Raw genomic sequence first — 27,433 nt, 5'->3', positions numbered from 1 at the left:
CTATATCAAGTGAGCTACCACTGGAACAGCTGGGGGTCCCTGATGAGAGAATTGAGAACCACTGACGGATTCAGTCAACCGTTCTCAATTGACACAAGGCCATTCGTGAGTCTTTCACAAGACACTGCACTGGCCATAGACAATATTTAATAGCATAACACAACAGATTACATAAACTGGAATGACACTCACTCAAAAAGAGCTGTGAGCAAACCGCGCACCGAAATATTGTAATGAGCCGGCGCGCCTACATTTTAATTATCACTAAAAAGAGCAAAGAACCCTTTTGTGAACTGTAAAGAACCATTGAAGAGCTCAGTGTTTGAGTCATTATGGTTACACATAGAACCATCATCTTTCCCAAAGAACGCTTGATGAACTCTCGTTTCTGGTGTGTATCAGGCAAGGCAACTTTTCACCAGTAGAGGACACCATACAACTATAGTATAATCCATGTGAACCAGTGTGAAATAAATGGCAGCAATTGTAATGTAGAAAACTGTACGGCAATGTACTTGTATGATAAACATCGCAAATTCAGACAAACATAAAACAACCACATTTTTATTCAAAAAAATCTTGGTTAAAAAACACATTCAAATGCACAAAACTGTCCCTATACATGAATGGTAGAGCACCGCTGTCATTTCCTAGCATGGTTTGTTGACAGCATTCTGAGTTGATACAGGGTTGGTACTTCTTGGATATAATATTAGTTGCTCATAGTTTCTGTAAACGTGTWAATACTGGGTCACAAGCTAGATGAATAGCATTATTGCAGGAACACGTTGTGGCACCAATGTTGTTATTCCTCAGTTTGAACAAAGCAGATATTACAATTACGTTAGCAATATAAAATCAGTGATCAGCATAAAAGAGTTATGACGTGAGATATATACAATACATACTGATGCTATCGAAAAAAAATCTATAGACCATTCTGATTTGGCACTGGAAGCATGTATGTATTAATTAAATCAGAGAATCAGTGTCTAATACAGCAAGTGGTATTTTCTACTATTTCTTGACTACAATCCTTAGTGAGATTGACTGAATTGTGTGTTAAAAAGGATGTTATATGATGAGCTATCCATTCATTTTGAATGAAAACGGTCATGTTAAAGTTAAAGGCCCAGTACAGTCAAAAACGTGTTTTAAATATACGTTTCCACACTATAAGGTTGAAAAGTGACTGTGAAATTTCAGACTGTTTTGGTGGGTTGGAGTTTTGGCCTTCCATGGTGACATCACCAGGCGGTAAATTAGTTAATAGACCAATACAAAAGAGAGTTCCAAACCACAGTAAGGTACTTAATTGTTACCCAGAAATGATTTGATATTGAGATAAAAACGGCTGCATTGGACCTTTAAGGAAACAWTATACAGAGATTGGCGGTAAAATTAAAGTTCAAATCAGTTACTGGAATTAGTTTAGGAATATTTATAATAAGTGCGTAGAGTTTTTGGTCAAGGGTAGGAGAGAGGAACTAGGGAGTGTCAAAGGAGCATTTATTCAATAGGTACAACTTAGTGTCATGACTTGACCTTCTTCCATTGTGAAGTACACGGTGCCATGGAACATCAGTTTAAAGACTGAATTGAGCGAGACAACGACAGATGTCTTCTCAGCCTGTTGTGAAGAAACCACATGACAACATTCACACAAAACCCATACTTGATGAATATTCAACTGAAACCAAAGATCATTGAAAGATGAGCTATACAATACCGGCTCGTTCATGCACACATGTCCTCTTGCACTCCTCCTCTGTGTCGAAGCGGTTCTMGTTCCCCTCACAGGCTCCGTACCAGAACTGMGCGCATGCGTTGGCCTGCTTGTCGTAGTACCAGCGCATTTTGTAATCCCGACATGGGCCCTGGTCTAGGACCAGTGCACAGCGAGGGTCCAGAGGCACAAACTCTGACCGGGCAGAACACAGAAAGAAGATTGTTAGTGAAGGCCCACTAAATAAATAGACATATATAAGGATGTAGGGGCCATGGCACACTAGTATACTGATTCTGTTCATTGGCAGATATAGCTAAAGCATCAACAAAATTAGGGTACATTTCAGTTGGAATCATTCAGTAATTGATTTCGACAGGCTTTGTAGTAATCTGAACGGCTCATATGAATCAGACACAGGGTAGACTGCCATGACTACATAGATATAGCACAACTCTCAGCTGTTGTTGGCAGTGGGTACAACATACCTTTGGGAAGTTTGGGTCGTGGTGCAGGCACTAACTGGACAGAGCCTGAGGACCCTGAGGATGAAGATGACATTCCTGATGACGTTCCTGATGATGATGATGATGAAGAGGACCCTCTTATATTTGAAGATGAGGATTCCCTGGAGGAGGAGGACGTGTTGCGGTTCAACGTGGGAACGTCCCCGTGACCAGTCTCCCAATCTGAGGTGTAAATACCTCCACCCTGGCCTCCCTTACGCTGCTCCATCTGGAGCCGGAGGAATAGAAAACACACAAGGAAGAATATGAGGACCAACAAAGTCCTTACCCTATTGTCATTAGTAACAAAACACAAATCGACAGTTTTAAAGCCTGAAACAGAGTAACAAGCCCAGTGTTACTATAGTGAGATAATGTACAGTAGGCTAAGAGGGACAGGTGTTACTATAGTGAGATAATGTACATAGACTAAGAGGAGACAGTGTTACTATAGTGAGATAATGTAACAGTAGGCTAAGAGGAGACAGTGTTTTCATTAGTTCTATGGAGCATGCAAGTCAGGTCAACTATACATTGACAGTAGGTTGTTTTCTGGCTAGTGCCTCTGCTAAATGTTTGTTAATGTGCTGTAAAGACCTGTACTGTGGCAGTGCCAGGGTTGATAGGCTGGGTTAGGTCTACCCTGCCACCCTGACTTTGAGTGCTGGTAGTGGTGACTGTTCGCCTCCTGTTGTTGAAGTCCCCCTGGTTGGTGGTCCCATAGCCAATGCCATAGTTCCCGTTGCCATAGTTCCTGTTCTTRCCGTTCCTGTATCCATTGGTGACACGGTTGTATATCGGACCACCGTTCTCYTCTTCACAGAACTTGCTGACAAGCTTGGACTCCAGAGCTGAGAGAGAGCGACAGAGTAACAGGAGTTGTGATGACGGAACAAGTGATGAATCGCATTGTACCGGTATTAGCCTTGGAGACTTCGCGGCAACTTGATGCAGTTAACTTGGTACATTAGGTAKATTTACAGACTACACCGTATAATAACAGTAGACCAACTGCTAACGTAGGGGCAGGAGTTTTTCTTCACTGTGTCAGCTGACCAGGAACAACTCTAGAGGACAAATATACCAGGGCCATTCAACATTCAGCTAACAGTGTAATGACCTAAAGCGTCATATGACACCACCTACAGATGAAACACTATGGTGTCTTAAAGGAGGCCTGGGTAAGGCCAAAATGTTATAAATATTTCTCATTTATGCTTTTAGATAGAAATGTCAAATATATGTCAACAATCCTTCCTGCAAAGGACTATTCTATGGATTATATTGAGTGATAATCCCAAWMYTCWTMMTRMTTTMMGTTTSGYMWMSYWMKYSWYWRYKRMARYKCWACACCAACACGATAAACCAAAACCAACTGAATGTAACACCAACCTTGGCGTTTTGCCTTACCTGGCAGCGTGTTGAAGTCATCAATGAGGTACATGTGTTCACTATCAGGGTCTGACGCAATCAGGTTGAGCTCCCTCAGGAACTCGGACTGCGTGGGGTCAGACGTATTCACGATCCCCAATGCGTACATCTCGATGTTGGCTGCGTGCGCCTCCCGCACCGCAATATCCAGCTTCACCGGCTCCCGCTTATCCGTCTGTCCGTCCGTAATAACTATAGCCACTTTACTGACCCCCTTGCGAGAGCTGTAGAAGGCATCCTGGGTGGCCTTGCGGATGGCGGTGCCCGTGTGGGTGCCCTCACCTATATAAGGGATATTTCGTATGGCCTGTTTGACGTCCTGCTTGGTCATGTAGCGCGCCAGGTTGAACTCTAACTTGACCTCCAGGCTGTAGAGGACCAAGCCGATGCGGGTGGCGTTGCGGCCCACCGTCACGCGGTCCACCAGGGCTGCCACAAAGTCCTTGATGATCTCAAAGTTCTCCGGCCCAACGCTCTCCGAGCTGTCAATGACGAACACCAGCTCCATGGGCCGCTCCTTGCATTTGATTCCGCAACCTGGAAACAACGCAGAGGTATACGATTGGACGTAGAAAGGAAGTTTTCTAATGCACTCTCAACAAAGGCCTACTGTCTGTTGCAATCAATGTTAAATTATACTACACAAGCACAACAAATAAATGTTTTATTTACCACAAATCTCCTTGATCAATGTAATGATCACTTCTCTCTGTGGGTCAAAATCCGGATTGACATGGTGACTAAATGGAATAAAAAAAGACTAATGTGAACTCAAAAGACGGCTAAAGACTGAGAACTTACTGAGATGCCCATGTCGCCTTTGAATCCTGGTGTGCCCTAAAAGGAAGCAGTAAAACATTGGTCTGATCAGTTTCTATTCTGATTGCAGTTAATTGTTTATTACAGCATGTATCCCTGTTATCAAATGAATCGCCCTGATTATAAAAGCGACCCATGACATGACTCACTGATTGGCCAGGAACTCCACGGTCACCCAAATCACCTTTGACCCCCTTCAGGCCCCTCTCCCCTCCAGAGCCGCGGTCACCCTGTCATAGAGCCAGATAACACAAGATCAAAGGTCACAAAAGTTCAAATACACTGCCATATGCTTCAAACCACTGTGTCTGTCATCACCTTGGCCCCTGGGAATCCTTCCCCTGGTGGCCCCCGAGGGCCCGTCACGCCCTGAGACCCTGCCTCGCCCTGAAAGGGTCCACAAAATACAGAGAAGATTTGTCATGCTCAACTCAACATTTTAAAGAAACAAGAAAATGTTTATTTGCTTGCTTAGTTCGAATTACTAGACCTACCTTTGGGCCCTGAATACCCTGCCCAGGGGGCCCRGTTGGKCCTGGTGTGCCCGGTCGTCCAATGCCACCCTAGAAATGAGCAGAAGTTATAACCATATYTACAATAGCAATTAAAAAGTGTCAGCACAACACAACACAGCCCAACCACACTGCACTACCCGTGTCAAACCTAGCTAGTCACGCAAAATAAGCTAAGCCAAGGGACAAACCCGTCACTTTTCACTTAACAAACCTAGACTTAAAAAGTGACCTGATGTCACAGGGAAGCGGTTTCACGAGCAGGCAATTTCACAGCTTGAGTGTCTCTGGCTTTACTGTTCATAGTCTGACACACATTAGCAAGCTTACTGTAGGAGACCAGACCTACTGATGTGACGGACAGGGCTACCTCAACGCCCAGGTCTGCCCGCTCCCTAGGGCTTCTGGGACTATAGGAGATTTAAAGCCTGGAGAGAAACCTGGATGTTATATTATAAGCTAGACCGCCGGCTCTGGGTATTGTGTTGGTTATAGGCACCCTGGCCCCAATGGTTCTCATTAGACCCTTATGTTGGGATATATTCACACGTTCTTGGAAGTGTGTMAAAATGATATATGTCCTGTAAGAATGAAACGCTGATTATCGCAGCCTTTGAATACAAGGTCCCTGGGGATACGTGTTCACACGTACAAGGTGGATCTGAAATGTGGAGTCTGCCAGCATGAGGTAATACTAGTATCGATCACCATGAGTCAGTGGGTTTATGATGGCGCTGAACAAGGCTAAATCGGTTTCGCATCAGATCTGGGATTGATTCTTTGCCAACTGTTTAGCAGATTAGCTTCTTCATGTCAGACTACAATACATACCGGTAGACCTTGTAGCCCCTCGCCGGGGGGGCCMGCTAAACCTGGCAAGCCCCTGAAGCCAATATCGCCCTAAATGGGAGAAAACACACGGATATCATGATGTCCTCTGCTAATTGAGGTCTTCTGTTCACCCAGGGCTGTTGTCACTATCCAAAATAACCCAGATCCGWCACCCTCACACGGAACCATATCTTTACCTTTGGTCCAGGGATGCCCAGCCCCTCCAGGCCTGGTTCACCAGGAAGCCCCGGTAGACCAGGAGTTCCCTACAAACCACAGGTAAACACTGGGATCAACACTGGTACAACTCATGCAATAGCAACACATGAATAAGCAGCAGTGTTGCTCACCGTAGGGCCAGGATAACCATAGCCTTTGGGCCCAAATGGACCAGACGGACCAGGACCTCCACGATCACCCTAAAAGTTTGTGATAAAATAAAAGTACATCAAGATTCAAGTAAATAAATATCAGTACATCAATGAATTACGCTGATTATAAATCCGATGAATTATTCCCTATTATTCTAGTAGTGTGACATAGTGTGTCTCACCTTAGGACCAGGCAGCCCGTAGCCTGTCTCCCCTAACGGTCCAGATGGACCAGGTGGGCCAAGATCGCCCTGAGATAGAGTTATATGGTTAAGAGACAGTTATAACATGGTTATATGGCATAAACCTCATCTACATGGTGAATTATAGGCATTTTGGGACAGAGAGCTGTTACCTTAGGTCCTATGATGCCCCGCCCTGGATGTCCTGGCATACCCAGTCGACCTGGTGTCCCAGGCTCCCCCTGGAAGAGGTCAGAAGTCAAAGATCGCAGTGTGACCACATTACACTACAGTGCAGAGTGTTGACTGATGATAATTGAGGACAATGTCCTCACCTTTGCGCCAGAGGGCCCGGCGATTCCAGGAGGTCCACCCAAGCCCCGAATGCCCCTCTGGCCCTGGTCTCCCTATGGCGAGAGACATCATTCGTCAAAAAAACAGCACAGAAAAGCAACCTCAGAATACCACAGCTGTCCAGATTAATGAAGATGAAAATCTTAAAGCAGCGATGTGAGGAGAAAAACCTGGGAATCTTCTTACCTTCTCACCCTGGGTGCCAATCCCCGCAGCTCCCTCTGGCCCCCTCAGACCACCAAAACCTGGTTCACCCTATATAGACAAACACAAACAGACACACAAGCAAAGCATATGAATCCAATGGTCACATTCAAAGAGGTACAGTATCAACCTATGGTGCCGGAGAGATGGCAGAAGGTGAAATACCTTCTGTCCCGGGGCCCCATCCTCTCCTGGGAGGCCAGGAAAACCAGCCAATCCTGACGCTCCTGGCTCACCCTGAAGAGAGATCGTTGGTTGTCTGTCTCACATCGACTACATATCCAAATGTGACACCACAACGAGGACAAACTACACATTGCATTTCCATTGGAGGAGGACTCACCTTTGCCCCAGGTTCGCCAGCCCCTCTCTCTCCTGTTGAACCTAGCTCCCCTGGTAAGCCCTGGTCACCCTGTGGATGAGAGGAGCACCCATACACAGTCATTAGCATTAGCGATAGCCTAAACATACCATAACCACAATTGATCCAAAAGTAAAGTCAAGGAAGAAGCATTTAAACACAAACCTTGGGCCCTGGATAGCCATCTCCTTGTGGGCCCCTGCCCCCTGGTGGCCCCCGAGGCCCCTCTATACCCTGGTAGGACAGGAAGCACAAAGTAGTCACATTAGGACTGTAATCCATAAACTATGTATGGGTGATACTTGGTGAAACCTGTAATAATGAATAGGTGGGCCTACGTACCTTCTCCCCCTGAATGCCCAGCCCTGGCAGGCCGACAGGCCCTGGAAAACCTGGAGTGCCAAAGCCACCCTGAGGGTCACAAAGAGAAACGTTGTTGGCATCATAGCTATAATTACACCAACACAAGCTTGTGGATGCGTTACAGGAAAAGGGAATGAAATAAATATACAAAAACTACATATACATACATATATATTGGTTTGGATATTCACCCTTTCATTAACTGTTATTAAATGAAGGGAAAGTAGTCAACATAACACAAATACTGTGCTAAAAATCCTCCTGCTAGTCACCTTGCTTTAAATATTGAGAATGTTCACACAATTTACTATTTTGATAGGCAATAAAGTAAACCAACTCCAGAGCCAATGACCCAGTAATACATGTATGCCTCATCTATAATCTATAAATGCCAGCTTGACTCACTTTATAACAACTCTGTTGACACTATAAAGTTACATGGCGTAAACACAGAATGTTAGCTAACTGCATTCTTGCTGAAGGATTGCCCTCAATATATGATGAAAGCACTGCCAATATCCCAATGATGAATTTCACCACAAGGCTTAACTTGCCAAGACTAATCGGGCCAAGAACAAACACCATTTTAAGGRCAATTAACGTTTAAATCTGTGAGAATGATCATCAGCTACTGGAATTCTATCGGTGTTTGCTTCATTCATAATGGTATAATTAAGCAATAAGGCCCAAGGGGGTGTTGTATATGGCCAACATACCACGGCTAAGGGCTGTTCTTACGCACAACGCAACGCAGAGTGCCTGGACACAGTCCTTAGCCGTGGTATATTGGCCATACATCACAAACCCCCGAGGTGCCTTATTGCTATTATAATCTGTTTACCAACGTAATTAGAGCAGCAAAAATAACTGTTTTGTGATACCCGTGGTATACGGTCTGATATATCACGGCTGTCAGCCAATCAGCATTGAGGGCTCGAACCACCCAGTTTATAAAGTCATCAATTCATATCCCATAATCCGTGATTCTGGTCCATCTGGACCGTTAGGGGAGACAGGCTACACTATGTCACACTACTAGAATAATAGGGAATAATTCATCGGATTTATAATCAGCGTAATTCATTGATGTACTGATATTTATTTACTTGAATCTTGATGTACTTTTATTTTATCACAAACTTTTAGGGTGATCGTGGAGGTCCTGGTCCGTCTGGTCCATTTGGGCCCAAAGGCTATGGTTATCCTGGCCCTACGGTGAGCAACACTGCTGCTTATTCATGTGTTGCTATTGCATTGTGATTCTATTTCTGACAGTACACACGTTGTTCACATAGAATGAGGCTGCATCTCAATAGTGTTAAGTAGCTTCCTCTCCTTGTCTCCTCCCCTTTATCTGAAAACTCAGACTAGGTGAAAGCAAAAGACAGGAACCCTTCTGAACCAGGACTTTCCGTCCACCTGTCCAGACCTTTAAAAAACAGTTTCAATGAAGGCAAAGAGATGAGGAGAGGAGGCCACTTTAGACAATTGACATGAACCCTTTACATCAGCCTTTACTTCACCCATGAACTTTCTCACAGCACAGCGTCCAGGCCTTGACCCCTGTGTGATTCATCACCACACAGATTCAATAGGGGCCTCATATATAACCTCTGTCTGAATGAGACCTAGACGCCAGTGATTCTGGCCACTCCTTACCCAAGGCTCTTTATGTGTTCCTGGAGTACACTGKGTGTTTGTGTGAAGGCCATTCACCCAGATTTAGTTTTATAGTCTATACTGTACCTCGTCTCCTTTGATTCCAGCACCGGGCTGTCCTCTGGGCCCCCTCGGCCCCTCCAGACCCCGGTCCCCCTGTGGAGGGACAAACACAGCTCTTTACAATTCTTTTCAGTCTCTCTCACTCTCTCTCTCACCAGAGAGAGATAAACTCACACCAGRCATACAGTGAAGGCAGAATCCCAATTTGAGTTCTGTGCCCTTAACTCAGACTTTCATCTACTGATGTCAATGAGAGATTTAGATTTCAGATTAGGATTCGGATCTAAGAAAGAAAACAACCATGATCCCGCTAACCAACAACCACAAGGCTGATAAGAACAAGGGAACATTATGAAAACCTTAAATTGAGTTTCTCCTTCCGTCTTGGCAAAAGGTTCAAGCATTCCGTTGTAATGTCTGTTTACGTCTATCCATGTGCCACGCCGAGGATGGTTCGCAAGGTGACAACGGACGTCCGTTTACTGTGTCTGTTCCTGCGTGAGAGACAGGAAGTCTAAACAGGAACGTGAAAGGGGTTCTGGAAACTTCTTCAGATATCTTCCCAGCCTTGCATGCATCCACTCTGGACCTCCAAGGAACGTTCCAGGGAGACCACGCGGTCGAGGCGGGTTCTGACGGATGTTGAGATGCCAGAGGACATGTTTAGTGTTACTCTCATAATTCCAGCGAAGGGGTTTGGCACCGAGCGATAGTAGATCAGCACTGGTGGAGAAGGAAACCACAGCGACCAGCTGAATGTCGTTGAAGGTTCTGTGTACTTAGTTACTGCAGGAGTCAGGCTCCGACTTGAAATGATAGAAGACTAAAATAAATAAACATTGTGAAGGACACAATAATCAAATTTGAAGCAGAGAGAGTGAGGGAGAGATGTGTGTAAAACATGTCCATTACCTCAGAGGTTACCTCAGGTCTGGGGAGAATACACTCTAGGTATTGCTAATGCTGTAGCTGCAAAGACAAACCAGCAACATACCTGCAACGGAGCTTAGATATAATGTACGCATTAATCCCCCATAATCCTCAATTTCTTCACCCCAGCAGGTGTTGACAACAAGGGTAGCAGTAAAAATCTTTTCAGCTCTCGTGAATCTGGAACTTGTCAGAACTTGTGACTAGCAACAGAGCACTGCTGCTCATAACCAGAGCTGTGTGTCTGGGGTCAGCCTCAATGCAGAAAAGTAAAAGCCTCGAGGCCATCTAACGGTAGACGCTTCTAGATGACTGGTGGAAACTCACACCGTCACTCTCTCCAGGGTAAACTGCCAGATAAATATCTCTAATGATAGGATCTTTGAGTGGACTGAGGTTTCAATGAAATAATACAATAAAGGATACGTCTCTTCAGTCAGTTGACTGGACTATTATGAGTCGAAGTTGCGACTTCGCTAAACAGAGATTACATTTGGCATGATGTTACTTAAGTGCGTTCCCAAAACGTAATCAAGTGTCGTTTACCCAGACCGTTCAGGAATGATCAAAACAATTGTGTATCTGTGTTACCTTACCTGCCACTGGAAGCCTAATGTTTTCCTTGGCGCGAAGTAGGCAATATATATCTATATAAAACTGGCATTACCGTAACGCAGCTCTCTCTCTAAAGGAATGGCATGTTTGCATTGTTGCATTTACAACCATTCTCTTACAAGTCCCAACAAGGGCGTAGGCTACAGTATAACATAATATCTTTGAAGGCAAGACACTCACTGCAATTCAAATAGCCGTATCCTGGTAACACTTGAGTTCAGAGGATATGTTAGAGCAGGGAGAAAGAGAGAGGTCTGATTTGGGCAGATGTAGCCCATGTGTGCCTGAGCAACCAAGTGAAAAGCAGATGGACTCATTTCTTCCTTCTGGTCTCAGTTGAATGACTCACTCCTTTCATGTTCTACAGGGGTTCTGGATAGCTTCTGGGGGTTTCCCAGCCCAGGGCCCAGGGGCTGTATGGGTTCACCTGACGTCCATTTGAACTCTGAACTTCGCCTACCTGCATGCTGGAAGTTACTCCGTAGTAGAACAAGAAGAAGAAATCACTGATCTATAGATCCATTGTGTGGACACTGTGATACCAAATAGAGGTGTAATTCAGATGGACTTTTACGGCACTGTGTCTTCTCCTGCAACCATCATCCATGTGATGTTGCTGGTTTTACAGCCACAGATCTGGAGCCCAGACCGGGACACATCTCTGCAGACGCTCAGTCATACCTTTGGCCCGGCGAAGCCTTCTCCTATAGGACCCTTCTCTCCTTGGACGCCCTGTGGCCCTTGAGTCCCCTGTGAAACACAAACAAACAAATCAACCAATGGTGAACAGACTTGAATAACCATAGACTCCATACACAGCTACATGAACACCCATTTCACTGAGTCATTTATGAGTATTCATAAATGCATGCATACATTGTGGTCAAGTATGTGTATATTGTGGTTGTGCTAACTCACCGGTAGTCCAGGATCCCCTAAGCCAGGTGGTCCTGGAGGCCCCAGTCGCCCCTGGAACCCCACATCACCCTGCAGAGAGAGTTGAACACCCGCGAGGTGAGATACAACAGGTGGTTGGGGGAAAATGTAATTTTTCAAACAATGGGATGATGGAGTGATACCTTGGGTCCAGGAAGCCCGATCCCAGTTTCTCCTTGGATTCCAGGTGGCCCAGAAAGTCCCCGCTCACCCTATAAAGCACACACACACACACGTAACCATGCAGGAACAGACACACACACACTTAGTATACAGGAAATTAATATCGAAAAGTGTTTGGCACAACAGCAATTCATAACTCTGTGTCTCTCCCTCCTTCTCCTCCACCATGGGCCAACAAGAGCAGAACTCTTTGAATGAGGTGACAATTTCCTCTAACCATCTCCATCACTAACCCAACCATTACCTCACCACACACACACAGCACCACACACCAAACAAATCACACACACCGACCTCAAACCTCCATCAATCAAATTCTACTGGGGGTTCAGGCTAGCACTAGGTGTTCTGAAACTCCTGGAGAATTCCCTCATAGTCAAATCACTATTGTTAAAAGCCATTATTCAAACACAGTGCCCTCCGTAATTATTGGGACAGTGAATCATTTTTTTCTCTTATGGCTCTATGCTCCAAAAGTCTGGATTTGAAATCAAACAATGACTGTGAGGTTAAAGTGCACTGTCAGCTTTAATTTGAAGGTATTTTCATCCATATCAGGTGAATTGTTTAGAATTTACAGCACTTTTTGTACATAGTTCCCCCGTGAGAAAGTTAGACACACAAATATCATACCCCCRAAAAATGCGAACCTCCCCTGTTATTGTTATGGTGAAAGGTTAGCATGTCTTGGGGGTATGATATTTGTGAGTCTTTCTCACTCATCATTATTGATGATTCACTCAGGATGATCCGTAATCATGGTAGCTTCCGCATTAACGTGTAAGTGTTTAGAAACATATTCTATTCTTAATTACAATAAAAGTGACTCCAAAATTACACAATACATTATTCAGCATTCGTTTTTTGGGGGCTCAAAATAATCTGAAACACAACCAAAACAAAGAGCAAATGCATTCAACAAATGTGTAGAGCTACAAGCTTGATGTAGTCATTGTGTGCTATGAATATCCTTAACATTTATTACACATAAGTGAAATGGGGGGACTATGTACTTAAAGTGCTGTAATTTCGAAACGGTTCACCCAATATGAGTGAAAATACCCTATTGTTTGATTTCAAATCCAAACCTTTGGAGTATAGAGCCAAAAGAAGACAACATGCTTCACTGTTCCAATAATTATGTATGGCATTCTAATAGCAGTGCGAGAAGACTGTCTACATACCGCACATTTCTTTCTGTTCTCTTTCCAACATGTCGTGGGAAGCTAAATGTCAGACATTAGTCTGCCATTCATTTGATCTTGGATGACAGTCAAACAAGCAACATMAACATTCTTTCAAAACAATTAAGCCTCTGACTGCCTGACTGAGTGTGGGCATATGTCAGACTTGGCAGGAGTGTTGCTGAGAGAAGTTTGAAAAACAAACTGACAAGATAATAACATGATTACAAATCCATCAAAGTTTCTGTGGCGTTCGTGCAATGACTGATGATACTTAGCAAGTAATGTATCCCATTCAAAACATGAATGTACACATACTTGGTCAATCGTCTGCCATCTGCTTTTGGGCCCCACTTGAATCTGTCTGTCAGTAGCTCTGGTCCAGGGCGTGACGTGCGGCTTGCAGAAGGCTCAGCATCGGCAACCCGCACGGAACACACTGGACCAGAGCTAGTCAGTCTACTCAGTGGGACTGATACCAGCGTAGTACTCGATACCGAGGTCTCGAGACCACATATTGAGTATCTCGGTCTTGTCTCGGTGTTGGATACATGTGAACTCGGTCTTGACCATTCAGTCAGCCATAAAACCACTTCAACGGGCCAGATACATACAGTCCTTTCTTGAAACATTCATATCTTAATAGCCTTTATATCTATTATAGACATGTTTGCACAGTCGCAAACCTATTGGACCCAGGCCAGTGTGTGACGGGTTGGTGATTCTGAAAGGACAGCAACCGCAATACCAGCCCACTCATGTAGGAGAGTGCATTTTTTGTAAAACACGAAGGGCCAGTGGTGTAGTGGAGGGTATATTCAAGTACTGGATAAGCCTTAATACCGCACTTTTTCCAGTGGGCATTGCGTATACTTTACTTCTTTTTTTTCTTTTTTTTCTTTTTTATTTTTTCTTACCCCCTTTCTCCCCAATTAGTGTTATTCCAATCCTAAGTATACTTATCTTGTCTCATCGCTACAACTCCCGTACGGGCCGGAGAGACGAAGGGCGAAAGCCATGCGTCCTCCGAAGCACAACCCCACCCAAGCGCATGCTTCTTAACACAGTGCGGCCTCCAACCGGAAGCCACCGACCAATGTTGCGGAGGAAACACGTGTACCTGGCCCCCTTGGTTAGGCGGCACTGCGGCCCGGCCCGCCACAGGAGTCGCTGGAGCGCGATGAGACAAGGATATCCCTACCGGCCAAACCCTCCCTAACCCGCCCGCCACAGGAGTACGCTGGAGCGCGATGAGACAAGGATATCCCTACCGGCCAAACCCTCCTAACCCGGCCCGCCACAGGAGTCGCTTGGAGCGCGAGTGAGACAAGATATCTACCTTACCGGCCAAAACCCCCTACCCGGACGACGCAATTTTTTGTCGATTACAATAATATCTCAAATTTGATCAGAAATACAGTGTAGACATTGTTAATGTTGTAAATAACTATTGTAGCTGGAAACGGCTGATTTTTTATGGAATATCTACATAGGCGTGCAGAGGCCCATTATCAGCAACCATCACTCCTGTGTTCCAATGGCACGTTGTGTTAGCCAATCCAAGTTTATCATTTTAAAAGGCTAATTGATGAGTAGAAAACCCTTTTGCAATTATGTTAGCACAGCTGKAAACTGTTGTCCTGATTAAAGAAGCAATAAAATTGGCCTTGTTTAGACAAGTTGAGTATCAGGAGCATCAGCATTTGTGGGTTTGATAACAAGCTCAAAATGGCCAGAAACAAAGAACTTTCTTCTGAAACTCGTCAGTCTATTCTTGTTATGAGAAATGAAGGCTATTCCATGCAAGAAATTGCCAAGAAACTGAAGATCTCGTACAACGCTGTGTACTACTCCCTCAAAACACCAGTCTCAACTCCAACAGTGAAGAGGTGACTCCAGGATGCTGGCCTACTATGCAGAGTWAAAAAAAAAGAAGCCARATCTCAAACTGGCCAATAAAAAGAAAATACTAAGATGGGCAAAAGAACACAGACACTGGACAGAGGAACTCTGCCTAGAAGGCCAGCATTCCGGAGTCGCCTCTTCACAGTTGACGTTGAAACTGGTGTTTTGTGGGTAATATTTAATGAAGCTGCCAGTTGAGGACTTGTGAGGCGTCTGTTTCTCAAACTAAACACTAATGTCCTTGTCCTCTTGCGTAGTTGTGTACATGGGCCTCCCACTCCTCTTTCTATTCTGGTTTGAGCCAGTTAGCTCTGTTTTGTGAGGGGAGTAGTACACAGTGTTGTACGAGATCTTCAGTTTCTTTCTCGGTAACCGGGAGGGTAGGAAAGACGTTTCAWCTTATATCTACCAGTAAAAGCTAACTAAGGCAACGTTAGGTTTGCAAACCAAGTTTGGTCCGAAGTGTTGGTTAGTAGGCCATTTGTGATGCACAATTGTCATCATGTGCTGTTTGCATCTGGGGCGTAGGCATGGGTGGGCCTGGGTGGACATAGTCCCACCCGCTGGGGAGCCAGGACCTGCCAGGCCAAGTGGTGTGTAATCATGTTTGCCAAGGGAAGCCAGGCTTCCCTAAATATTTGACAAATAAAAACATTTAAATGATAAAATCATGTATCTTTCGTCTCTCTCTGTGTTTTCATAATTTTCAGTCAATTCACAAGTGGCTGAGTCTCACCGGAGAAATCATCCAAGCGAGGGAAACAGTGCCCCTCCGTCTCAGTATGTGTAGCTCATGTATCTGATTCTGTCTGGACCAAAAGAGTATAACATGTTGCCGCCGTACCATTTGATTGATGCCAGCAAGCGTTTGAACTCAGCAAAACGCCCCCCAAAAMGAGGCCAGTTTGGATTTCGCTTCAGACTAATCAAATCACTTCCTTTGCAATAGTCATTTTCAGAAAAACATGCCTGTTTCTGGTCTGCCTATGRTGATGTCCTGCAGTAGCTAGATTGCTAAATCGGCCCTTTGGCAAGCCATGGATGAAGATTGGGATTTGGACTTGTGGTTTTGAATTAATTGTCTGCACAGGCCAATGATTATGATGGCGATTCTGATCTAACCATAAATTAATATGTTGTTCCACAGGCCTGAGATGATTGAAGTTCAATATGTAGACTAGATGTAGCCRAGTAGGCTCACAATAACTAGCTAGAAAACTTAGCTGGTTCATTGTTGCCCATGCAAGGAGGTCAGGCTAGCAAGCATTTTTGCTAGGTAGCATATGACAGCAAAAACTAAAAGTGTACTGTATGACAGAGCCATAGACTGTTTTGCCAACARGAAAGAGAGGAGGATGGCATTGGTGTTCTACTAGTGTGTGAGTGCAAAAGAAAATGCACGCACACACACAAAATTCAGAACCAGGGACAGCCACATGATATTTAGCAACATTGATTGGACTAAATTGCTTTTGGTATCCTTACATTTGTTTTCATTATATTAAACTAAGCATATATAGCCTTGTTGATTGGATGATGTTTAAATGTTTAAGTTGAAATGGTGCTGGAATAGCGGAGGCAGTGCTCCTGTGGTCTTTGTGCTGACTTGCGGTAACTTTGTGGTTCTAAATCAGTAGCTGTTTAGTAAACTGTCAAAACATTAACTTGCTTGACCATGCTGCAGGTGATATAACTGTTTGTATGCAATATTAGCTTTCTGGACTACACTGGACAGATGTTGCTCTCTGGTTTTGTGATGAAACAAACATGTGTGTAGCTGAATTTATGCCACCACTGTGTGACTTGTCTTTTTGTTGTCACAACCTTATTGTATATCTTGGTGGCGCATGAATGAATGGGTTATAGAGCAAACAACGCAATTATCACAACATAGGTTGTAATTTGGCTTTTTTACTGGCTTGCTCTGCTCAGTGATTTTTCCCACCCACTGCTACTGGCCAGACCCACCCAGATATGATCTGGTTTAAGCATTGTTGTGGACTTAGACCATAACATTAAAAAAAATCTATACAAAAAAAAGTGATTTTGAGAGTGAAATCTGAAACTATAGGAAAAACTCATTAAAAACGTAGAAAACATAGGATTTTCACACAGGGTCCTTCCTTCCCCTCTTTGGAACTTTTTGCGCAAAATTAAGTATACCTGCTTCTCAGTACCACTGCACCACTGCATAGGGCCGATGGAAGACAAGTCACAACAGCATATGTTAATACCGTTCTCTCTCCCGGATCCGGGATCCTCCTCATCAAAAAAGCTGACTAGCATAGCCTAGCCTAACGCGACAGGGTTTAAATATAATTTTCATGAAATCACAAGTCCAATACAGCAAATGAAGATAAACATCTTGTGAATCCAGCCATCATTTCCGATTTTTGAATGTTTACAGCGAACACAATATTTTATATTAGCTAACCACATAGCAAAAGACTCAACCGCATATTTTCAATTTTTCTACCAGCATAGGTAGCTATCACAAACCGACCAATAGAGATAAATTAGTCACTAACCAAGAACAACTTCATAGATGACAGTCTTATAACATGTTATACAATAAATTTATGTTTTGTTCGAAATGCTTATTTGAGGTATAAACATAGTTTTACATTGCAGCTACCATCAAAAATATCACAAAGCAGCCAGAATATTACAGAGAGCAACGTGAAAATCCTAATCCAAACACAAAATGCATTTATTAGCAGCAAAAGGTAGCGATCGCAAAACCAGCAAAAGATATAAATTATCACATACCTTGACCAACTTCATCAGATGACAGTCTTATAACATCAGGATACAATACCTTTTTTTGTTCGAAATGTGCATATTTAGAGCTGCAAACCTGGTATACATTGTGAATAGTAGCATCGATTCACCAAATTGTCCGGAGATATTTTGGACACTCACCTAATCTGACCAAGAACTCATCATAACTTTACTAAAAAATACATGTTGGACAGCAAATGAAAGTACACTAGTTCTTAATGCAACCGCCGTTTAGATTTTTTAAAATAACTTACATAAAACAGCTTACGTTATAGCGAGACAGCGCGCAAAAAGGGCGATGATAACATTCGATACAATCATAAATGTGTCTTACTTTTGCTGAGCTTCCATCAGAATCTTTGTACAGAGTCTAGGTCTCAGAATAAATCGTGTTTGGTTTTAGAATGTCCTTCTCTCCTGTCGAATTCGCTCCACAAGGCTAGCCATGTGGCGCGAACATGCCATCTTCTCTTGACGCATAGAACGGAAACTCCAAAAGTCCATTAACGTTGAATAAACTGATGAAACTCGGTTGAAAAAACTACTTTTGATGTTTTTCTAATATGTATCAAATAAAACAACGGAGATTAATTCCGTGTATACCGAACGCTTATCATAAACAACTAGAGGTGCTTCCGGCGCCCTAGGATAGAGAGAATTTGGACACGTCATTCCAAGAGCTCTTGTTCGACCTCAGATTAAGCTAGACACCCCATTCCACCTTCCACTGCCTGTTGACATCTAGTGGAAGGCGTATGCAGTGCATGCATATCCATAAATATAAGGCAATTCAATAGGCAGGCCCTGGAACAGAGCATCGTTTTCAGATTTTTCACTTCCTGTCTGGAAGTTTGCTGCAAAATMAGTTCTGTTTTACTCACAGATATAATTCAAACAGTTTTAGAAACTTTAGAGTGTTTTCTATCCAATAGTAATAATAATATGCATATTGTACGATCTAGAATAGAGTACGAGGCCGTTTAAATTGGGCACGATTTTTRCCCAAAGTGAAAACAGCGCCCKCTATTCACAAGAAGTTTTAAAGGATAAGCAGTCCATAAACTCAGKCATAATAAGCCAGTAGGTCCCAATCATAAGCATACAAAAACACAACCATTAAGCATTTCCCAATCAAAATTKCTTCCCATTGCAAAAACATTTGAAGTTTAGCACACAAAGTAACTGGTAAACTAAAGTTCAAATGCAACAATGTTTCATACACATAAGTTATTTTCAAAGAGATGGCTAACAACAGCAAGCGTGCTGCAATAAAACAACAATTCCACTCACCAGATGACGATAATTTGAAACATAACTTCTTGTTGAAGTTATTATTGAAAAGGGGGAAGCTAACAAATTAGCAACAACATCCTCTTCGATAARACCTGCTGCTGCAAACTAGCCTACAACAATAGCTAGCTAGACCATGGGAAAACTACAGCTCGCTATCGCACAGTAACCTCTTGGCATTCAAGAAGGCTTTTGTAAAAAACGGTCTCACACAGTAAGTCAAAATGTGATTGGTTGATTCCACTGTCATTCCAAAATGTTGCCAAATTACAGTTTAATGGCAGATGCCTTCTATCTCGCTTCTGATGGCCTAGCCAATGGCTGACTTAGTTAGCTAGATTGATCTCCCCAGAGACCAGCAAAATAAAAATCGTGATTGGATGTTCTTTTCTTCACTTCAGTGTTAACCCTTTCCAACAAAAACTGAAGAGATTAAATCAGAACATCATTGAAAATAATAATATAATTATATAATTATAATGATGATTTTAAAAATCCTTAGCCATTCTTTGAAGTTATAGAAGGGATATTTTTCCCCACTGTAATAATTTGTAGAGTGGCTCTATTTTTCCACTATTCTGAATGTCGAAAGAATCCATATGTRMTTCTGAAATATGAACACAGAAACACTCTTATTATGGTGGTGATTTGACAAAATGACTATCTTCTGGTCTCGGTCTGGACTTGGTGTCAGATCTGATCCAAACCAGATTCCATACACCCAGACAGAACTGATGTAGTCCAGCCAATAAACTATGATCTAGTTTATTAGTTATCCGTATGGATTTGAGATAGAAGGTCACATTTGATCAATGGGTTGAAACTAAGGAGTGGGGGAAATTCTGGCACGTAAGCCAGACCAGTCGGTCAGTCAGTTAGTCAGTCACAAAGTAGTTGCTTTCTCTTCCATCCTATGGGCAGATGTGGTTCATCTAACTAATGGCTTTCTGTGAATGACACTGTTAATGAAAGGTATTGGGTATGAAGTAAAACTCACCTTTTTCCCCATGAGACCCTCAGGCCCGACATCGCCATTTGGACCAGGTAACCCCTGTGAGAAGACAGAATAAAGTAGTCTACAAATGGACAGGTATACAAACACAATTGAGTTTTAAACTTAGAGGACAGCTTGAAGGACATGTTTTACTTATATAGTAAACTGGGGTCTGTCAGTGAATAACCATTGAAACTACCTAGCTTGTGACAGTCTTAACAAAGATGGCCGACACAAAGGATTCTAGAACAGAGGCTTACCTGTAGCCCTCTGTTTCCCCTGGTGCCAACTGGCCCCTCAGGCCCCTGGAGAAGGAGGGGGTCAGTCAGTTCATGTCAAAACATGACAAACAAACAGGAGGCACAGTCAACACATAGTAGTATGGGTTTCACACTGTCTGCATTCATCAGTGCAACATCATAGCCCAGACAAACAAAAACTAGCCAGCAACACAAAAGGTTGGCTAAAGTATAAACAGACTGGTATGTACTGACACTAAAGKTAAACACATAAAATACCATTAAACAAAAATACACTGCAGCTCGCATTCATGGAGCTAAAGAAGACASTTTGACCCAATGGTCCCTTAGGTCAGGGGTGTCAAACTCATTTASTTCATAGTTTAAATATCTTTTTTMAATTACTCAAACCACCCAAGGGCGGGATTGGACCCCGTCGCGGGCCGGATCCAGCCCGCATGCCATATGTTTGACACCCCTGCCTTAGGTCCTTGGTAGGGGTGCGATTGGGATGGGGGCAGGGGAGTTGTAACTTAATTTGACTAAATAAAAAAACATTTGATGACAAAAACAAAATAAAAAAAGACACTGTACCCTGTCTCCTTTGGTTCCAGGCGTMCCACATTCTCCTCTCTCCCCCTACAAGGAAAATGAGYTAGGTACATTGTGTCATATTTACTAAATACTAGGACACCCAGGAGGGATATTGATCTGGWGATTCATACTCTACCTGCTCTCCTTTGTAGCCCGGCTTGCCCTGAGTAGAAACAACACAATCTTGATTAGCGAGGAGACAGTGATCAAAACATTGTCACAGACCGCAGAACAGAATCCTTGTCTTTATAGTTAGCAATGCTGAGTTGTTGAAGTCTGTTTCAATAGCTGTGTACATTCATCTAATAATATAACAGCAGGTGTTTTGGGTATGCCCTCTGTACTGACCTCTTCCCCATCTCGACCAGGAAGTCCACTGAGCCCGCTCTCACCCTGTAAGAAAGAGAGAAGTAAGGTTTTGAAAACAGAATGACAGACTAATTGGAAGAGACACACACAGGCAAAGCAAATCACCAATACCTTTGATCCTTTAACACCTGGGTTCCCATCATCTCCAGAATTCCCCTTCTTGCCCTGTGGAGGGAAGGGAAATCACATCAGCATGGTATGGAGAMAAACARCTCATTTGTGGTGTGTGTGTGTACTCCTCAACAGCATCTGATCAGTGTGTGGCAGCTGCTTCTGGTTTGAGAAACTGCTCTTTTGGGCTGTTGAAGGATAATGGCGGTGATTACTGTGTACAGGCCCTAATACTAAAGTACATCAAAGTACATCCAGTGGGGCTTCCTGGTTTTGACCCTCTAGATTATGATACTCTACAATGTCTGGTCACCAAGGGAACAGTCTACAGTAGTAATTGTCAGTTAGGTAAAACGACTACAATGACCTATTTACTGGTGAGGATATCGTGACTGCCTTTGTCTCCAAAAATACGAATGCATCCTTATTAGATATCCTGGAAACATACATTTTTATGTAACCTACAACAGCAGAATTCTGAWGATTTTCCCAATATCTGTACCAGCTTGCTGATCATAAAGGGAAGTAGGGAGTGTTAAGCATTTGCTACACTATCACTGCTTCAGGGAAGCAMATATGAATCGCCTCTAACCACACAAATCACTAAAGCCTACCAAAGCCCCTCAATTATCTCACGTGTAAGCATCAAGGCAGGCTTCGTGTGTTGGTACTGTACAGTCCATCAAATTGGAAGTAATCGTCCATTACAGGGTGTTCAGTTCAAAGGGGGCTGTGATCTCAAMGTATTGATGTCGAGGGGAGCTTGAGGGTGATGCTGGTCATGTTCAGACACTTACCTGGAGGCCAATGGGTCCCCTCTCTCCCTTGTCACACGTACAATTCGGGGCCAGAGGACACTTAAACCACAGGGACACAACATAGGGGGTCAGACAGGAGTTCAGACTCCTAAAGAGGGGAGTTCATTGACTAATGTGTGAAAAGGCTGCAGTATATCAAGATTAGTAGGTCTAGATAACTGGGACTTACCCCCTCATCAGCCAACTCTGTCTGTGAAATGAGAAAAACAAATCATTGGTCAAAATTTAGTCCACTTCATATTTATTCTACACATATCTCATGGCGAGAAAGTGATTGTTGAACAAAGTCAGGACATTCCTCTCCCCACTTGGCGCAGACATACCTCTAGTTTTGATTTAAGTTTGGTTGAGATTGTCACGGATTCCCCCGGTACTGCTGCTCATTCTGTGCAGGCCTACGTCACCGGCCTCTAGGCGTCACTGAACTGTCTCATTACGCACACCTGATTACAATTCCCTCCTGATTAGTAATTGTATATATGTGCCCTCTATTCACCACTGTCTTGTGGGTTATTGTTCCCATGTCTGTTGGTCTTATGAGTACCTGTGTGGTGTAGTTTCGGCTTTCGGGCTGTGTGTATTGTGTACTTGTTATTACAGGTCTCATCCTGTCTATTTATTAGAGGTTTAACCTGCTCTTTTGTTTGGGTTACATCCCCGTATTTTATATACGTGTTTGTTTTGGGCTTCGTCCCCATACCTTTTCATGGCATGTAGTCTTTTTGGGTGGAGTATTAAACCCCCCCCCCCCCCATTATGAATTCCTTTGCCTGTCTCCAATCACTTATACTATGTGACAGATGTCAACTAGCGTGAATTCAATGTTAAATCAACAAATGTCACTGGATTTAGGTTAAAAGTTGGGTGTAAAAAATGCATTCCCCTCATGTTGATGACTTTTTTTTTTTTTTTTTTAAATCCAATCAGTTTTTCATGCTAATTCAATGTCATCACGTTGAATTGTATTGTTAAAATGATATGGAAACAAATTTGATTCAACCAGTTTTTGCCCAGTGGTTCATTTCCCTAGTTTTGGCCACAAACACAGATTGCTTATGTTTATTCGTGTTGCTTGCTATTTCAATCAAATTCCTACTGCTAGACATCTCTCATATTGTTATACAGAATATTAAACACAAGTAGCCTAGCTTTAATGTTTAACAATGTTTCTTAGAGTTTAAAGTTACATTGTATCACTGATGTGTAGGCTACACCAATGCAGATTGTTTGTAGACTGGTTATTTTAATGTTGATTGCTGAAATACCTGTTTAGGTGCATTTTGGATTATCCCAGTGATATGGGGTTGGGCATTTAACCTGTTAAAGTTGCTCATTTCAGGAAAGTTTAGGCTGGAGTGCTAAGTTTTCCCAGGGCTCTCTAAACTCAGCTGTGTGACTAGTTCTTAGTCCATCTCAACCTCTGTCTCCACCTCACCGTACAAGTCTACTACAACCGCCAGCCCCTGATCCTGTCAGCTGGAGGCCTAATCCAAAAAAACGCGGGTACAAAATTTATCCTGTTGCCCAAAACTTGCTATTGCTTTTTCTGTCTAGACATGCAAGCCAGCCACATTCTTTATGGTGGGAGAATGGTTGAAATTCCACAAAAACAAACATAAACCACATGCAATGGTCAATATAATGTCTCGAAGCAGCCAAAGTATATTTCCGCTTGCAGAGAAGCACCTGACGCCACCACCGAAGGTCTGCTTATTCTTACTGTGAGCGGATTGGAGCTGAACCAGCCGGAGACAGAAGCATACAAGAGATAAAAGTCAAGCTAATGGGACAGACCGTCTTATGACATACAGATGCTGCCTGAAACAGGATGAAAGCCTCTGTCTGGACTGGGTGCTATTGGGTACCCGAATGCAACTTGAACCAGTCCATAAGGATCTAGCAGTAGAGCGCGTAACTAATGCAAGTGCTGCTGGTTAATGTGGATTTGATGACCAGATTTTCTTGATCATGTTATGTCTAACACCTGCGTCAACAATTGGTTTAGAAGTCGAGTGGTGTGCATGAGACTCATAGAGCTACTCAGCTATGCATGATCTTGCTGKGCTTSCTTCCTACTGCACACAGCAGTTTTCCACAAAGAGTTTTAACGTAGAACTGATTTTATAGTTAAACAGGTCCTGAACTCATATTGTGTCTCCAGACCTACTGTACTGTTTCATGCCCTAATTAGTCTTCTTGGAGAGACATCAATGGGTTAATTTCTCTTAAAACTTCCTTAATACTTACACCTGATGTTTCAGTTAAAAAGAATGTGGTTAAAATAGTTTGAAACACCAGAATGGTTTCCAACAAAATGCCTCAGGAACACCAGCCAGGGGACACAGTCAAAAATAGTGACGTCTGCATTTCCCCATGTCAAGTGAAGACTAAACAAGGTGCTAGAGCGATAACAGTATGATCATAAAGGTACTACGTCTGGGATGACAGAGGGGGCCAAATCACCAGGAACTATGACAACTTAGCAGGTGCAGTGAGTTGAAACCACACAGGAWGCCCCCAAAAAGTATATCAATTATTCTCAGTCCTAAACTGAATGCTTAAACACTAAATATACATGAGTCCTTTCCAACCGGCAAAGAAAAAGCATGCGAGTCTTGACATGAGTAAACCTACATAATATTGTGTAATCCAAATATATTTGCATCRACTTCTCAACACATTGTCAAGGCCCAGCTTGTTGTAAACATGGTAATATCCAAAGAGTGATGAGCAAACTATGGCCCAGTTTTGACAAAGCCTGATTTGTCCTTCTGATGGTGGATGCTAATTCCCAAGAGGGAGGAGTCCACACAGATTTAAAATGCTCTACCTTCAGCAGTTATACAGCCATGAGACACATGCAGCAAACCACAGAGACTTCTTCTCTAGACACCGAAAAAATGTGGACTGAATTTACATCTCAACAAACCACCACCTGAACCAGATGATGAAACGTGATGACGTTGCACTTACGATCTCTTTGATGACCTTGTCCACGATGCCCCTGTCCTGAAGGTTATGTAGGTAGCGATTGGCTGGGGAGCTGGCCAGCTGGCGAAGCTGTGCCACGTTGGAGGCYTCATTGGCTGCGGGCGTGATGCCCACCATGAAGAACTTCACGCCCTGGTTTTTGGCGTCAGCCACGGCGGAGAAGATGTCTGGGTTTCTGGGGTGGGGGATGCCGTCCGTCAGCAGTATGGCCACCCTGATGCTCCCCGGCCCTGARTCCTCCATGTAGATCTTGGTAAGGTTGGTGATGGCATAGGTGGTGTAGGTGCCGTGGCCGATGTATCTGATGGGCGCGATGCGAGCCTTGAAGTTAGCCACCCCCCTCCACTGCTTGAAGGTCTGCTCAATGATCACATGGCTGCTGAACTGCAGGAGGGCGGCTCGCGAGCTGAGAGCCCGGCCCATCTGGAGCTTGACCTCCTGCAGGCGTTCAACCACATCTGTGGCGAACGTCTTCTCCTGGGCGTGGTTGTCCTTGGCGCTCTCCGAGCTGTCCACCAGGAAGGCCAGCTCCAGGCCACAGCCCTCGTTCAAAAGTGCTGAGAACATGAAAAAAGGATTAACCAATTGTTAATTTACCATTACACAAGAGGTACTGCTAATTTGTCAGTCTTTGGTTGGCAGAGGGCAGAGCTGGGGTCAATCCCATTTCAAAGCAGGAGATCCAATATGGGTAAAACTGGGTGTTTTCTCATGTCCACCACCAACAACAAAGAAAGTTAATTCATCTGTTCAATCATCATGTACATACCGGGTACAACATTAGCTAGCTACATTACATGGTTCACAGAGATGGGGTCACTACCATTTCAAAACAGGAGATCAGACCTGGGTCAAACTAGTTACTTTCTCAAGACCAACATTGGCCAGCAACTGACCACAAGTCAGAAGGTTAAGTTCTGAGATACTGAACCTTAATGACCCAGAGAGAAGATTGAACCCAGAAAAYGTCTAATATGATTTGTTGATCAAGGTGGAAGTGAAGCTTGGAGGGGCGCCATGACTTGAACTGTGAACTGATGTTCCTGATTCCTGTCTGATATCTAAAAGGCTCTAGGAGACACGACTCACACGAGGCATCCTAACCTACAATATTTTTAAAGAAGCTAGGGCACAGATCCAATATAAACCGGGAATAAATCACATTTATGTTCAAAGAAACGTGTCCGAGAGAATATGCCCGGGGATACATAGCTCTTGTTCTGTTCAAGGAACAGAACAGTTGCCACTGAGATGGATGGGTTTCTAAACCTGGCTGTGAGATATAATCATTTTTGAAGTGGGTCCCATCTTCGGCCAAAGACTCTTTAAAATGAGATGATTGCAAGTTTTTCTTGTAGCCACACATTTTTTCAGTGATGGAAGCTTTACCTATGTATTTTCTGAAGTGAAGATATCCTACCAATTCTAGCCAACACTATGTCTCAGAAAAGCTTTTCTGTGTCTCTCCTTTCAAACGAATAAATACTTTCGGGACTCTTACACTGGCCATTCTTGGGTATGACGTTGGTTGTCAGTAGTTTGTTCTTGCCTCTCCTGTCCACGGTTCTCTCATCATAGTCATCCTGAGCCCAGAGACTGTGGAGTCTACAGAGCAGCAAGAACCAGTACAGAGAGGGGAACATCACCACCTGTTCTCCTCCTGAGAGAGAGAGAGATTCATTTTGTGTTCAGGTAGAAACTCACATGAACATCTGCACACCAACACAGAGGTGCAAAAGTCCACCATTGACTGAAACCCATAACCTGTATCATTTTAACTTGATCCTGCACATACTCACGATACAGTGCTGCAGGCTCAGGTCTCCAATATACTCAGCTCAGTACAGTGTTCAGGACAGGGTAAGGTGAACGTGAGCGAAAGAGAGAATTATAGGGAAAAAGACTGTTTCAGGTGTTGTTCAGGTTAAGTTCCACTTAGACTCTGGATATTGTCCTGCTCCTGTGGTGGTGATGATGTCCAGTCTGCAGGATGGGAGCTGGTCAGGTCAGGTAGGATGTCTGCTGTACGGCAGCAGTGAGGGGAGGGTCTGTGGAGGGCTGCGCTCTGGCTCACACTGGGTTCCCTGAGGTCTCTTTAGTTGCAACCATCC

The 27,433-nt window shown here is 43.6% G+C and overlaps 1 protein-coding gene across 2 annotated transcripts; it reads right to left on the bottom strand.

Moving 5' to 3' along the window:
• Positions 1-548: 548 nt before the first annotated feature.
• Positions 549-27,433, bottom strand: LOC112080909 (collagen alpha-1(XXVIII) chain). 2 transcript variants are annotated; one of them, XM_070442749.1, is made up of 36 exons: positions 27,114-27,433; positions 26,824-26,976; positions 25,305-25,879; positions 22,501-22,521; positions 22,311-22,370; positions 21,514-21,567; positions 21,382-21,426; positions 21,170-21,196; positions 21,034-21,078; positions 20,461-20,505; positions 20,204-20,257; positions 12,007-12,075; positions 11,846-11,914; positions 11,609-11,677; positions 9,407-9,475; positions 7,640-7,708; positions 7,463-7,531; positions 7,280-7,348; positions 7,102-7,173; positions 6,919-6,987; positions 6,714-6,785; positions 6,552-6,620; positions 6,379-6,447; positions 6,176-6,244; positions 6,023-6,091; positions 5,826-5,894; positions 4,977-5,045; positions 4,801-4,869; positions 4,632-4,712; positions 4,465-4,500; positions 4,336-4,372; positions 3,643-4,200; positions 2,830-3,083; positions 2,215-2,461; positions 1,730-1,921; positions 549-1,630 (listed from the first exon to the last, which is right to left on the bottom strand). In XM_070442749.1, exons 2-36 carry the CDS (start codon positions 26,963-26,965, stop codon positions 1,626-1,628), a joined length of 3,657 nt encoding a protein of 1,218 aa, XP_070298850.1. In that variant the 5' UTR covers positions 26,966-26,976; positions 27,114-27,433; the 3' UTR covers positions 549-1,625. The 2 variants fall into 2 exon arrangements, with proteins under 2 accessions (XP_070298850.1, XP_024002606.1); XM_024146838.2 differs by having other exon boundaries at positions 26,824-26,982; positions 27,122-27,433.

This window comes from Salvelinus sp. IW2-2015, unplaced genomic scaffold (genome assembly GCF_002910315.2).
Source record: "Salvelinus sp. IW2-2015 unplaced genomic scaffold, ASM291031v2 Un_scaffold16574, whole genome shotgun sequence".
NCBI lineage: Eukaryota > Metazoa > Chordata > Actinopteri > Salmoniformes > Salmonidae > Salvelinus > Salvelinus sp. IW2-2015.
Note: the sequence above shows the minus strand (reverse complement) of the source record. Positions and strands in the feature narration are given on the sequence as shown.